This window comes from Crassostrea angulata, chromosome 6, assembly GCF_025612915.1.
Source record: "Crassostrea angulata isolate pt1a10 chromosome 6, ASM2561291v2, whole genome shotgun sequence".
NCBI classification, from domain to species: domain Eukaryota; kingdom Metazoa; phylum Mollusca; class Bivalvia; order Ostreida; family Ostreidae; genus Magallana; species Magallana angulata.
The window spans coordinates 17,383,349-17,399,030 of NC_069116.1; the positions used below are offsets into that span (position 1 = coordinate 17,383,349).

The 15,682-nt window shown below is 34.0% G+C and overlaps 1 protein-coding gene across 2 annotated transcripts; it reads left to right on the forward strand.

The window, feature by feature from the left end:
• Nucleotides 1-1,708: 1,708 nt before the first annotated feature.
• LOC128186585 (uncharacterized) lies at nt 1,709-15,303 on the forward strand. 2 transcript variants are annotated; one of them, XM_052856413.1, is made up of 6 exons: nt 1,709-1,841; nt 4,540-4,853; nt 5,024-5,062; nt 5,428-5,539; nt 12,725-13,785; nt 14,741-15,303. In XM_052856413.1, exons 2-6 carry the CDS (start codon nt 4,610-4,612, stop codon nt 14,794-14,796), a joined length of 1,512 nt encoding a protein of 503 aa, XP_052712373.1. In that variant the 5' UTR covers nt 1,709-1,841; nt 4,540-4,609; the 3' UTR covers nt 14,797-15,303. The 2 variants fall into 2 exon arrangements, with proteins under 2 accessions (XP_052712373.1, XP_052712374.1); XM_052856414.1 differs by having other exon boundaries at nt 5,431-5,539.
• Nucleotides 15,304-15,682: the final 379 nt, after the last annotated feature.

The following is a 15,682-nucleotide window of genomic DNA, read 5'->3' on the forward strand; positions in this document are numbered from 1 at the left end:
TTTCAAGATCTTGCAGATCATTGTTAATCTAGATTTTCAAAATTTACAAAGCTTAATTGAAATTTTTAGCAAATGATTACTGAGTATTACAACATATTTCTCAGAACCCACAGAAAATGGCGTAATAATTATGTCAAAGTGGCATTCAATTTATTTATCAAACCAAATTATGTTATTCCTTATTCATTTAATTAGTACAACATGTACGGATACAAAATGATATTTTTAATGTTTAGTTGGCCATCACCCCAAGTTAATTTATTTTTTGAAATTAAAATAACACCGCTCCCCAACGTTACCCTTTACATATGCGTATAAAAGAGGAGAGGTGCATCGCATTGATGGGTTTACGAGTTTTCTTCCTTGAACTACTTTTCCCCCATTTGTGGCAATGAGATGTTAAAAGAATGAAATATGTTATTGCAAATAAGTAATAAAACCTATATAACATTTGGGATAAATGATCTACTGTTTTTGATTTTTGGGGCCATAAAACGATATCAACAACTGGGGAAAATCGCTATTTATACAATTTTTAAAAATATATATAAAATTCACGAAACGGTGTTGCGTGTTTTAAAACATGCTTAAGATTATTATGTAAATCTAAGTGAACTATAAAAATAGAAGAACGTGTTTGACAGGTTCAACCTATTAGGAGAATTTGCTTATAACAAAATCACGACCGTTTTCGTTAACAGGCACGTAGCATCAGGGGGGGGGGGCACTTTTTCTCGCAGCAACAACATCTTTAAAATTTATATGTAAAAAATGGAATTATCATTGAATTGGCCCCCCCTCCCCACTTTTTTGGGAGTATGTAAAAAATTGATATGAAAATAAGGAAATGCGTAGTGAAATTGAAGTTATAAAGTAAGCCAGCCCCCCCCCCCCCCCCCCCCACCCCACGGATTAGGATTTTGAAGATTTTGGGAAACATAACATTTTCCTTTTTTTTTTTTTTGCTTGTCAAGATTTTTTTGATGAGTCTGCCCCCCCCCCCCCCCACTTTCAAAACGATGCTACGTGCCTGGTTAATGCAACCTCATTCCAAACAATACGAATTTCCCACCGGGATTTGATACATTCAGAAAAACATACTGTTAAATGAACATAAAACCCGATAATATCAAGACCGTAACAGACAACTAGCAATGTAATATTTTATGCTAATTGGCTTTCACCAAGAAACTGAAGTGTATCTCAAAGGATTATGAGAGAATCACACCGTGATCTAAGAGAGACAACTACGACATAAAGTTCAATTTTAACTCTGTTGTTCCATAGAAAATACGCCAAAGAATTCAGTACATTGTTAAAATATATAAAACAATATACTAGTAACTGCAAGGAGAGAGGAAGATTTCTGCCATTTGATCCCGCAAGGTGACTGAAAATTGTGTGGAATTGTTATTTAGATTTCATATTAGAATTTTTCACATCTTCATGAGTAAATAGAAGGTATGATGCTCCTTAACTGACCAGGAACATAATAAAAGCAGTACACCCAATTCAAATAGTTCCCATATTCACGAAAAGATTTAAGGACACCTGAGGAGCTCTTGCAAAATGCTTTTGCAAACTTATTTTAATACCCTAGATAGGAAGTGGCTGTGTTTGTGTGTGATATCATCGCTGCAAGGTCGGCACCCGGTAATGGTTTTATATTCCTGTTGCGTTCAATTATTATAAAATTTTATAATGCATAATTGTTCTATATATACTGTAGGAGGGAAGGAAGGACGTTAATGTTCCCAAAGGTACAGGTTGTAAATCCTATACATGTAGTTTGTCAGTCTTTGCAGATGGAAGCACGCTGTAATAAGACGCACAAATTCCAGGTAAATATTTCAGTCTAAAGCATGCAATGAAATTCAAATAATGCATGGTCACATTAAATTTTGCCATAACTTATTTTTTGTTCGGTGTAAAACTTTAATGAATACTTGAATGCAATATTTTATAATTTTTTTAATTCATAAATTTCTCAAATAGTCTAAAACAATATAAATCAAAACCTTTTATTCTATTAAAATTACACCAACAAAAATTGTCAAATGGAGACGCATTTCCAAAAAGGTTTAAAAGAACTTCTAAATACCCCCTTTATGCGTCACAAGATTTGATCACGTGAAGAACCAAGTTCATATCCAAACTTTTAACATTGCTGTTATCTCTTTGTTGCCAAATGGTCGATATTCACAGAAATAAAAATATTCAAACAATAAAATGCGTTCTTTGGTGATTCATGCGGGATATGGTCATGAAGGCAGCAACATTGCGATACAAATTAAAAATGTATTTTTTTCTGCAATGATCGCTACCTCAATAATTAACCCGCCTGAATCACCAAGAACGCATTTTATATTTCTTTTAACAAATTTAAGAATAAATGAAATTCCCTAAATTATTGATTATATCAGTACGTAGATAGAAGAAATAGTCAGTCGTCTTATCTGGAATTTGAGTCCGACATCGACTTCATGAAAATTTCGTGCAATCCGTGCTTCTTAGTTTGTTGAAGGTTATGACCAATCGATAAACTGGTTACTATTCATTGCCCACACCTCTGGAAAAATGACACACCATGAAATGAACACTGTTGTTTGGATTTTAAATTACATAGAAATAATACGAGTCGTAGAAAAAAAAGTAACCATAATCAAACAGGCACGTAGCATCGACGGGCGGGGGGGGGGGGGGGGGGGGGGCTGCCCCCCCCCCTTTTTCACAGCAACTAATTTTTGTAAATATAAATCAAAGTACTGAAGTACTGACGGGAGTTGATTTTATCGATTATTATTTATAATAAAATCAACGATATGTTATTTTGCATGGCAAGTTGTTCATTACATGTATTTGAATTACGCACATTTTTTTTAAATATGAATTCTCAGGCAGGAATTGCGTGAAAACCCAATATGAATCATGTTGAGTAATATTCAAAGAATTATTCCATCAAACTACGTATCAGTAATCGAAATAGTTATGAGAAATTGTATGGACCCAAGCAAAATTGAACTTTAGTCTCGTTCAACCAGACTCTCAGCTGTCTCCGTTAACCTCCGACAAACAAGAGAGACTCTCTGCTTGTAGGAGATTAACGGAGACAGCCCAGCGTCTGGCTGAACGAGACTATATTGAACTCTAGCGTAGGAATACATAAAATGTACGACTTCTAAAAATATCTAAATTATCCGTAACATTTAAAATCTGAATCTTTACAAGGAGTCTATAAATAAGTTTCCTTGAAAAACAATGCGTAATAACTCATTACATCGAATTTATCGATTAGAAGTATATATTGTCAGCGGTGTATTGATTTGTGCTTAGGTCCAAACACTGTTTCACTTTCAGTTTGCCCGAGTAACTGCATAGGAGAGTTGATTAATTCAAATCCCAAAAATGGAATTAACATGGAGTTGCCCCCCCCCCCCATTTTTTGGGAGTATGTAAAAAATTGGTATGAAATTGGAGTTATAGATATACTACCCCCCCCCCCCCCAAGATTAGGATTTTGAAGATTTTTGAAAATTCAAAATTCTCCCCCTTTTTTTGGGGGGCTTGTCAAGATTTTTTGGATGAGTATGCCCCCCCCCCCCCCCCACACACACACACTTTCAAAAACTATCGCTCAGCTTCCTTGTCTTATACTTCTTACCACCAGTTCAGACTAAGAATAGGTATTATGAACTGCTGAAGGAAGTTCATATTTCAGAATATACGTAAATATATACAAAGGGCAGTTAAATCAGCTATCTGGGTGTGGGACAGGTATAATGAAGCCATGGTATGTAACTTGCAAGTACTGGTATATGAGTACCCAGCGACTAAAATTTTTGTTTTTGCATAGAAACAACCAAGGGACATAAATTTTGTTTGCCGTGTGAATACATAACAAATTGAAAACGATACTAGCGCTTATTAAAAGTATAGTATGGTCATTGAAATTAATCTGTTATAATATACAATGTATATATGTGTAAGTAACAGCCTTAAAACTATGCATTTAGGGGTAAACCAATAAGCAATAAAATGGATCGATGTGCATTCGGCAAAAGGGCTCTCTTTGAATTACTCCATTAAACATTACAAGATATAATGATCCTGATTAAAAAGTGATCGGGTAGTTATAAAACGTTTATAAGGATATTATGAATACCCGGCGGCTCGACTATTCGTGACAACCTTAACAGGTTATTTTACTTAATTATTTTTCTTTGACGTTAGAGCTTCTAAAATTTAGAATTTCTAACGTCAAAGAAAAATAATTAAGTAAATTTTTTTGATAGATTGCAGACAGATAGACTTGCAGAACAAAAGAATACCCGGTCTTTTTTTAGGCACAACTGTTATAATCACGCAATTAAAAAAAAACCTACATTGATTTTCAGTCACGATATGACCCCAATGGCCGACTCTTAAAAATTAGGTCCAATTGACGTCATAGTGTGAATGTTGTCGTCATTAAATATAAGTGTTGTTCATTTTAACTTACATATTTCATAATTTTAAAACTTAATTTTAATAAAATTCTAGTTCTAGATGAAGTTTTCCGTGTTATAAAAATAACCGCGGCAAAGCAATTGATGAAAAATTCCGGAAAACAATGGCTACGTCTCTTCCTACTTCGCAACACTCAACGACTCAAGAGGTCTATGGGAAATCAACCTCTCTCAATGAAACCAACACAAGCACCAAAGCGAATTGGATTAGTATCATGACGTCTTCAACATTACTACGAGACCATTCGACGACTGCTTCAATGAACATGTCCGTGTCCGAAATGCCCTCAACAGTTACCGTTATGGCCGCAGACAACACAACTGTTAATTATACCACCACGGACATAAGTAAGTATAATTCAAGATAGTTTTAGATTCGAGTCAGTAAATGGTAGAGATTACATCGTATTGTTTATTTTCATTCTCTATATTCGGTGGTTTTCCTACATAACATACATTTTACATAAAAATGACATTTATACATATTTTGAATGGTGCTTTAATAGTATTGAATACAGTTTCAGGCCAAGGCATCGACATCCTTGACACAATATGGGGTAAGTAAAATTATTGCAGAAAAAAATACAAAACTCCACAGATGCTTTTATTTTCATTTTACGATTTCCGCAACAGTGATACCAATTTTAAACCGATAAAAAGCAGTCATATTGTATAATCATCATTCCTAAAATTGAGTAATTCTACTTTCATGTTACCTTTAAGCTCCAAAAATTAATTTTATTCATATGATAGTACCGTTAATATCGCTCAGATATTTAATCAAATTCAAATTCTGAATGAGATGCTATCCGTTATTTTACAATTGCTAAGACTATTCATTATATTGCCTAAATATAGATGTTATTCCTGCAACATATCTAAAGTGAGCCGTACAAATAGTTCCCGTCCTACGTGTTTTTAGCAGGCTGGTTCATGAAGCTAGACATCCCCACACGAATTGTGATAATAACTCTGCTGGGTTTGGTTGTACTGTTAGCCATTGGTATCTTCGTGTGCTGCTGCTGTTGTAAAAGGTGTGTATACCTTAACACCTGACCTCAAGGTAATCAGCATGGCAACGTACTGCAGAGCATGCTCTCTCTCTCTCTCTCTCTCTCTCTCTCTCTCTCTCTCTCTCTCTCTCTCTCTCTCACACACACACACATATATATTATCTACTCAATCGTAAATTTCCTTATTCGATACACGATTTGCTTGGTATCAATAAGAAGGTCGAAGTTGACGTATTATATATGTATATATATAAGGCATAATTTAAACAAAGAGTATACATACATCCTTAATTCTGAGGTTAAAATCAAGAAACTATCATCATTTCCTTAGTGGTGCAATTTTACGTTTTATAAACTGCAGCGGAAGGAAGCGACATTAGGGCTATAACTTTTTTTCTTTTGGATCTGGATATCTAAAATGAACATTGTCATTTTACTGTAATTCTTTGTTTTATTTGTACACATATACATTTGAAGTTTTTTTTTATAATTTTCATTTTGAATTTAGTGCCCACAATTTTAAAAAATGACATCATAAAGTTTTACCTTTTCCCGCCATTTTCTCATTTTTAGCATAAAACGGCTTGTTTTGAGGCAGTTTTTCTTTAAGGAAACATTGAGCGACTACTTGAACAAACAAAATATTTTCACCAAAGATGTATCTTTCCAATACTTATAAGTGACAAAAAGTTTGTTCTTGTTCAAAGAGTCGCTCTATATTTCCCATTCAAAAAAGATAAGAAAAATGTCAATTTTTGGTTGATTTTGATTGAATTATAAAAATAGCGTCACTTCTGACGTCATAAACTGCCAGTGAGTGCATATAATCAAATAAATAGGTGAGAAACATATTTCATGTCAACTCTTTTATAAAATAACACAACAAACTAATGTACCTGAATCATTTTAAAAATAGCGGATTTTGGGGGCAAAATTTGACTAATATCATATATAGTTCTTTATGCGTAAAGCAGACGTGAATATGTTGATAAACTCATTACAGTGCTTCAACCAACGTACTTGTTTTTTTAAAATGAAGTTTTATGCCATCAATTGCAGATAGTGTAAGCCCCTCATTAGCTATAGATTTGCCTTAGGCTCTCAACGAAAATGTTGAGTTGAGTTTAACATATTTTATCGACTATAAAGATGTCAAAAGGATTGAGCACAACTTCTAAAAATTAGGTAGTCCTCTCCTTGTTACATATATTACATTTTAAATGTTGACTATTACAGATTTGAATTTCAAACGAAATCGTTTAAAAAAAAAGTTCAAGTGGGTAATTGATTAATTTCACATTCAACAATCGCTACATTTTAGAAATTGGAAGGTTTTGAATTGCGATTTCAATTTTTCATGATTGGTAATGGATGAAAGGTACTTCAAAGCAAAATTATGTACTTTAAAAATCCTATTAACTAAATTGATGACAAAATGATATTCGTAAAGCAGAGTTATCAAAGAAATGCAAGTACAGCTCATTCATGGGATTATATAATTTGAATGCCATTTTTCAAACATTTGTCGTATGCTTGTTTTTTTTCGGTGGAGAGTCATATTTCAACCTATATGTACATGCATATAAACTTAATTTGAATCACTAGTATTTGTTGTTATTTTGCAAGTAAAAAAACGGAAGAAAAAATAAGAATGCAAATGCAGTAATATTTTAATTTTTTTATTTCAATACGTTAAATAACAATGGCATCTTTTAAAATTAGTTATTTCTTTATGGAACCAAACTCCAGAAAGCCGAGTTTCGTCTAATTTTTTTTCTAATTTGATTTAAACATATTTTAATATATCAATAAACTTGATTGTTTTATGCAGCAGGGATTGCCAAAAAGCTTTCTTCATAATTAACTTGGTTTAGGATTATTGAAAAATTAAAGAAGAAATATTATCACAGAACATACACTCTCTTTGCAGGGGATAGTTTGAAATATACTTGTAAGGAAATTTTTTTTATCATTTGAACCTTAAAATGTGGTTTTGTAATAGCATTTTAAACATTTTTGCTAAACTAGGGTGCAGGATAAGAAACTATAATGTCAATGTTCAATGAGAGGTCAAGGATAAATATAATAACACAGTCTAATTGTTCTCAACCAACCTATCTTTGAAGTTTGATTTTAATTGCGCATTATGCCATATGAAAGGGGCATGGTCACGATTTTGGCCAAAAATTATTTTTTCGATTATAATGTTTGAAATGCTTCAGTTTTTTTTAATAGGCAACCAAAATTTGAGTGTCATTTATTGAGTTATAAGCGAGTTACAGAGCTTATAATTCCTCGCTATGTAAACAATGCTTTTGTTTACATTTTGAACGTTGAAGTGAAAATTCCATTTTTAGACCTAAATTGAATGTGTTTATCATTAGGAACTGTTTATTTATGCTTAAAATGAATAAGAATATAGACTAATCATTTTGAAAAAGATTTTTTACTGGTATATTGAACCTATGTAAACAAAAACAGGGTACGAGCCTTGTTTACATGAAAAATAATTGTGAGCCCTGTATCTTGCTTAAAACTCATCGACGGACACCCAAATTTCAATTGATCTTTAGAAATGCATTCATAAAGCATTGTAAATAATAAAAACAGAAAAATAAAATTTGATCAAAATCGTGACCATGTCCCTTTAAGTAAGTAAATGATTTATTATAGTGACATGCGTTTTATAAACAAATAAAGATACATGTATACGATATAATACCTCAATGAATAAACACCCGGCCCATCGGACCTATATATATGTCACTTTATAAACATGAGTATACAAATAATAAATTTACGCATTGTTATTTTTATATACAAGACAGATTGTCTGCACATAAAAGCTGAATATACAAATTTTGCAGTTTAACGGATGGACATGACAGAAGGACGGAAGGGCAATTACGAACATAAAAAAACAATATAAAGGAATATTGAAAAAAATGACAGCTTTGCTGTGGTAATAGGGTAGAAAAAAAAAAAGCGCAAACAAGATCTATGTGAGCCAGTGCTCATTTGTAATACCCCCGCTCTGATGTTAATAAACAAAATAGGCAAAGTCAAAATTTAACAGAAAGTTGATTTCGAATTGGTACAAAAATAAATACCACCAAATAACATGATTAAACAAAAAGTGTGTAAAAATTTCAAATATCTGCGAATTATAGTTGCTGAGAAATTTGTTTGAAAAATTAGGCTAAAATAAGCAAAGTCGTCATTACACAAGAATTTGCTTCCGTTTAATTAAAAAATAAATACAAGCGAATGGCATAACTAAACAAAGAATGTGTTCAAAATTTCAAGCACCTGCCACAAATAGCTGCTGAATAATCGTTGACGAAAATTTGTTTTAAAATTTAGGCTAAAAATAAACAATAGGCCTATCGTCATTTAACAGGAAGTTGACGTTCGATTGGTACAAAAATGGATCTCACCATATGGCATGCCTAAACAAAGATTGTATTAAAATTTCAAGCACCTGCGATTAAAAATTGATGAGAAAAAACGCGAAAAATATTTTTGTTACGGACAGACGGACAGAAGGTCAAACAAGGGTAAAATAGTATGCTTCCTTCTCCTTTGGAGCGGGGGTATGATAAATGATTTTTTTCTTCAAAACATCGGTCGGTAGACTGGTAAATACGTTCAATTTGCAAAGATTTCGTTTTTAAGCCTATATGCTTACTAAGAAAATTTATCATCTTCTCAAAATCAACTTATACATGTAATATTTGAAAGTTAACATCTGTAGTTGAGTAACAAGGTAGAAAAGCAATTTAAAGGTTGCCATGAATCTTTTAAGCTCCTCCTTTTACCATTTTATCGTGGGTATGTTGCTGCTAATTGTTTTGACACACATTTAATTTAAAACTTTATTTTTGGGAGTTGATTTTAATCAACTCTCCTATGCAGTTACTCAGACAAACCGAAAGTGAAACAGTGTTTGGACCTCAGCACAAGTCATTGCTGCTGACAAGACTTAGTTTTTGAAAATAATTGATAAATTCGATGTAATGTATGCTAAAGCATTGTTTTCAAGGAAGCTTATTTATAAATACCTTCAAAATAGTCAGATTTTAAATGGTACGAACAAGTTAAATATTTTTTGTAGTCGTATGTATTCTTACGCCAGAGTTCAATATAGTCTCGTTCAACTCGACACTCGGCTGTCTCCGTAAATCCTTGTCGGAGATTTACGGTGTCAGCCGAGCGTTTGGTTGAACGAGACTAGAGTTCAATATTACTTGGATCCATACAATTTTCGAGAAATATTTCTATTACTGATACATAGTTTGATTGAATTAATTTTATCTTTAAAAATTATTTAACATGATTCATATGGGGGTTTCTCGACATTCTTGTCGAAAAGGTCCAAAAATTCTTATTATAAAAATGTGCGTAATTCAAATTAGAAACTACATGTACTTGTCATGCAAAATAACATATCATTGATTTTAAAATAAATAAACATCGACAAAATCAACTCCCGTCAGTTCTTCAGTACTTTGATTAGTTCTTTCAATATCATGACCGTAACTTTTTTTTATCAAATAAGGAAGGCTATGGGCGGCGGATAGAGTAAAATAGACGTTAACTTATTTTTGAAAACATGCTAAAATACGAAAAAGGCCAGCTTTAAAAAAATCAACAGCCTCCTTTGCGAAATCAACATACACCAATGCAAAACAAACGATCCCCAATGCAGAAGCAACAGTCATGCACTGAAATAATGTACAGGCACCTGAAGATTTAAATTAGCCTTTTGTCGCATATCTAAGGCAGTAGATGCATATCGAAAAATATTTTATCAATGGTAGGTGTAATGCACCATTTTGGTTGAATTGGTTGTAAGCATTGATGTTGAATGAATGATCAGGAGACGGAAATGATTGCAAAATAATTTTACCGATGAGTTTTAAGCAAATATTTCACCTGATGTGACTGTTTGGAAAAAAAATACAAGATGGCGGCGATGGGTACACTGTACCTTGTGTATTTTTAGGATTAGGGTATTTATTTTTATTATGAAAAAAAATGATAACGCCAGGTGCCTGTGTTTCCGCCGCCGATAGAAGGCTGGCTCAAAATTTTCAAAAATTATTTCTTCGGTGCAGTTATTACATTAAATAAAAAAGAAAACAAAAAACATTAGTTTGGAAATGACGTATAGCTATTTTAATTACTTTTTAGCTCACCTGAGCTGAAAGCTCAAGTGAGCTTTTCTGATCACATTTTGTCTGTCGTCCGTCTGTCTGTCTGTCCGTCCGTAAACTTTTCACATTTTCAACATCTTCTCAAGAACTTATTGGCCAATTTCATCCAAACTTGACACAAATCATCTTTAGGCAAAGGGGATTCAAAGTTGTGAAATTAAGGGTCACACCCTTTTTCAAGGGGGAGATAATTAGAAATTAATGAAACAAATTATGAAAATTTTAAAAATCTTCTTCTCAAGAACCATTAAGCCAGGAAAGCTGAAACTTATGTGGTAGCATCTTCAGGTAGTGTAGATTTAAAATTGTGAAACTCATGATCCCTGGCGTAGGGTGGGGTCACATTTTGGGGGTTGAGTGTTAAAGTTTTACATAGGTATATATAGAGTAAATCTTAAAAATCTTCTTCTCAGAAACTAATCAGCCAGATGATTCTTTATAATTGTTAAGACTTTGGCCTCACAAGAAGGTTCAGAGTTTGATGTAGCTTTATATCCCATATACATGTATAAACAATCGTTAAGGATCTTTTTGTGAACTGCAATACTCAACATGTGATATGACTATAAAATCATCCAGTTAGAAAAGGAACTAATGATTATAAACATAAGAATATCCAGGGGGAAAAATGGATTTTATTTATAAAGGATCTACTTGTATTATTGTACACTGTCCAGATAGTTTGTATTATGACTCCATTAAGCTGATTTTATCATACCTATTGTTCCTCAAGTGAGCGATGTGGCCCATGGGCCTCTTGTTTAAAAAAGAAAGTACAATCAAAATTATTTTTCTACCATGAGAAAATTCACTTTAACTTTACATATTTTATTTTTTAATGTTTAAAAAAAGTTGCCATAATAAAATATCATATGAAATCCCATAGAAAGCTAATCTCATAAAACAAAACAAGAATTTTAAGTTCAACAATTTCATAAATGATTAAGGCATAGATTTAAGGTTCATAAAAAAGTTATTTTAAATTTGATGAGCAGAAAACAGGAAAATTTCAACAATTAGATTCAGACTATAAAAGATACCCGGAAAAATTTAGCATCTGTTGGTTTGTGGCTTTACGCATGTACATGTATATCATAAAATTTTTGAAAGAATGATTTTGTGATATGATCAAAGGATAACTACATTGTAAACAAAGTACAAAGTCACAAAGTCATCTGATACTACATGTTTAAGTAGAATTTGACTTAATGTTAAGGACAGACGAGACGTTCCTAAATTTTATATCATTTTCCTTGATATTTATTCCTTATCTATTAACATTTAAACATGTTAATTCCCAAAAATTCAGGGTACATTACCAGGCTTGTTTCGGAACTAGAATATTTCGAATTTTCCTTAATCAGCATGTAAAATGCATTTGAATTCTTTTAAGTAAAGTTTTCATAAACATGTACAAGAAATGATATCTGTTTGTTGTCACTCGGGTTAAATGCAACTTGTATATAAAAAAAAATAACATATTGATACAACATGCAATCACAAACTCGCATAGAAGTGTTACGTGTAATGAAAATGGTCCTTCCTTAGTTAAGGTTAGACGCGACCAATCTTCCATTTTTTTAAATTTTTTTCCTATCTCTATAATGTGAAGATTTCCACTTCGTCACGACAACTAAGGTCTACAAACTGTTTACAGGGTTATTTTCGTCCCATGTTATTTTCGCCATTCTACACTTTTAAACAGTTACGCCCCTTCTTAAATTCTCCCAGACACGCTTGTGTACTAAAGAGATAACTTGGAACATTAGAAATCGCCCAGTTTTCAATTCGCCCGCTGACAACGATGGCGAAAGGGGCGAAAATAAAACGGGGCGGATATTTCACTGTATACATACAATACCAACGAAAATTAAAGATCCGAGAAGTACTTTGTGCATTTTGTAGTTAATAGTTATAAACCTAGATAATAGAAATATCAATACAAAACACAAGCACCTTAAAAAAGGATGAATATTTTTTTTATTTTCAGACACCGATGCGGAAAATCCAACATAATGAGAAGCGATCCAAGGCGCGTTTGTTCAGAAGAAAGACATTACACATTGCCGACCCGACTTACAAAACTGGGGCAGGACCTGACTCGTCGTATTAGTTCTATGTGGATGGACCGAGAAGCGGACGGAGAGTCCGACAGGGCGGTAAGAACTCGCTACTCGCCCAGAAAAGACCGGACCCAGCGCATGCCCTCTCCGACTCCGTCCACGACCGACAGGCCTTATATGGATATGTCTCTACTGAGGAGATCCAATAAAGAGCAGGATGTGCTAAAAAGTTCGGACGACACTGACAACCTGTCGTCTAAAGGATACGTTGAAGTGAATCGGAAACCGCAAATCGACCGGAAAAATCTTCCACTGCCTCCTCCGAAACCTCACCCCAAGCTTGCCAACACAGACGGGAATGATAGTCTGAGATTAAAAAACGTTACGAACGTCATGGGTAGCCAAGATCACCCGGTCTACAACCCTCAAATGCCTGCTGTAAACTTCCAGATTGTTCCATCATTACACGGTCCTACACCGTCATTCTCTGCTTGCCAACAGTGCACAATGGGATCAATGTGTAGCTATGCCCACGGAGCTCACTCAGTGGTACCCATGTCCATTCAACAACCACCAGTGTCCCAACCTATGAACATGTTCAATAACCGAATCTATATGCCAGAAGAGTCTTGCAGTTCTTCTGTGGTCTATACTTATGGACAAGGGTCAAATAAACCACCGTGGAAAGGTATGATTGGCCATCCATATTACAACGAAAACCTACCTTATGGCCATTGCATACCGGAAGTGACGGAAGACAGTGAAGAACGTGACAACAGCAGTAACATTCCCTCTTTTGGATTTCATAATGAGACTAATAGCAAAAAAACCAATTTTTATTCTTTGGACAAATTTCAGTCCAAGAAGGAGAAGCATTCATACGACAACTTACAAGACCAGGAGCCCATGTACAGCGATCCGATAGAACCAACGAAAGGGGACAGGTGGAAAGAACCGCAAAAAGGAGCACCCAAGCCTCGCTCTCGGAGTAAGCAACACTTTATTGTGCACGAAAGTAGTATCACCTGTAACTCATATTTCAAAGTATCCCCCAAAATTAACATTGTCATCCAAAGGATGAAGCATAGGGGCATCTTATCCGCTCTACTCATATGACATATATTTATTTATATGTCATAGAGAGCAGGGCGGATAAGATGCCTATGTGGATGAAGCTTTGCAATTCAGTCAAGTGAAAGTGAAAGGTCAAGAAGGATGATTAAATGGGAGAGGTATACCATTCAATCACCTTCCAGTAAGCTTTAAACTGACTTAATGGCGGAGCTTTATCCTGTGGGCCATGTAAGTTTGAACGACATCGAGCAGAGATAACATCATGTACACATACACATGTATATGATATACTAGTAGTTAACCTCATTTCGTTACCATTCTCCATGTCAACATCGCAATGTTGAAAGACATCGATACGACATTATGTAACTAGTATGTATCGTGTTTAAGTTTGACATGGAAATGTTAAAAGATATCGAGACAACATCGTTTCTACGTCGTGTACAGCAGCTCCGTTTAAAATATCGTTTACACAATTGACATTGCGTTTTTGGTCCGCATCATGTCAGCATCATAACTAGTAGCTAAATAAACTAAATTTGACTGTATCACTGCTGCAGTATTTAAAAATACAGACAGACTTTGTCTTATCAAGATTGTTGACGATGATGACACAAAAGATGTGAAATAATGCATCCAATGATAATAAAAGTATTACATATATTAACAATGCAAATGATGTAAACCCGACAATGTCACAATATTGCCAATCATTCGATGACGATTGATGTAAATATGATATTGCCCCAACATTGCTGATCATGCAATGTTGACGTCGATGTACATATAATATTGCCCCAACATTGTTGATCAATTTTTTTAATAACTGGACATGCCATGTTTAAATTGTGTTTAATTCAATTTTGTAGAATTGAAGGCAATGAACAGCATTGGTTCCGCCCGAATGTCAATGGATTTAAAATGAAGGGAACTTACTGAAAAGTTACACACATTACAGGGATAAAACCCAGCTATTGGAAGCAAATGGTTTCTATTTCACAATGAACTTCAAGCTAAAAGATAAAGACCGATCAATGCTAGCGCGGTCGTACGCATATCAAAGATACAGAATATAAATGTGGTGCATAGATGTATATGTTAGAATTCTAAGATTAATTACAAATTGATGTTAACACACTACTTTAAAATGTAACTTTGCAAAATGGTGCAATGTCTTAATTAAGCCTTTATTGCAAAGACGGCTATTTTTGCACTGTTAGTTATGCCAATAATCAGTGTTTGCACGATATTAATAGTTTCAAATGTTGGCAATTGTACATAGGATACAGAGCCAATTTAGAAATACATGTAAATATAAAAATACATGGTACCTCTCGGCTATACACTTGGTTGGTTACGGGATTCCTATGAAGCAGGAAGGAATTTTCAGAACCATCTGTACCGGAGGAGTTCAATAAATATACTATATAACTATTTTCTTAAGTTTTTCACGTGGGAATGAAGGTAGTAAGCATTGTAGAAAATTACATAACCCACGTCACAGGGTATTATTCCTTTCTGCATTAATCGCTACTTCATAGCCCGTATGACCCCCCCCCCCCCCCCGAGAAATTCATTAAACAGATAACATTCACATTCTCTCTTTCATATTTTAGAATTCATTTAAAATAGTTAGAAATGCGTATATCGTCGTTAATACAATTAGGGAATGGTCATTCCTCGGTCCGTGTGATCCGTGCAGTTCATGCTTCCTGTGTGGGAAAACGGCTTAATCCACCACAGAATAATCCACACGAAGTCAACATTTATTGTATCATATGTTTTTATCCTAACTGCCCACCATCCACAAT

Coding starts and splice junctions, on each gene's coding strand:
- LOC128186585 (XM_052856413.1), top strand. CDS start 4,610: ATGGCTACGTCTCTTCCTACTTCGCAACACTCAACGACTCAAGAGGTC. Junction 5,540..12,724: donor TGCTGCTGCTGTTGTAAAAG/GTGTGTATACCT, acceptor TTTTATTTTCAG/ACACCGATGCGGAAAATCCA. Junction 13,786..14,740: donor ACCCAAGCCTCGCTCTCGGA/GTAAGCAACACT, acceptor TCAATTTTGTAG/AATTGAAGGCAATGAACAGC.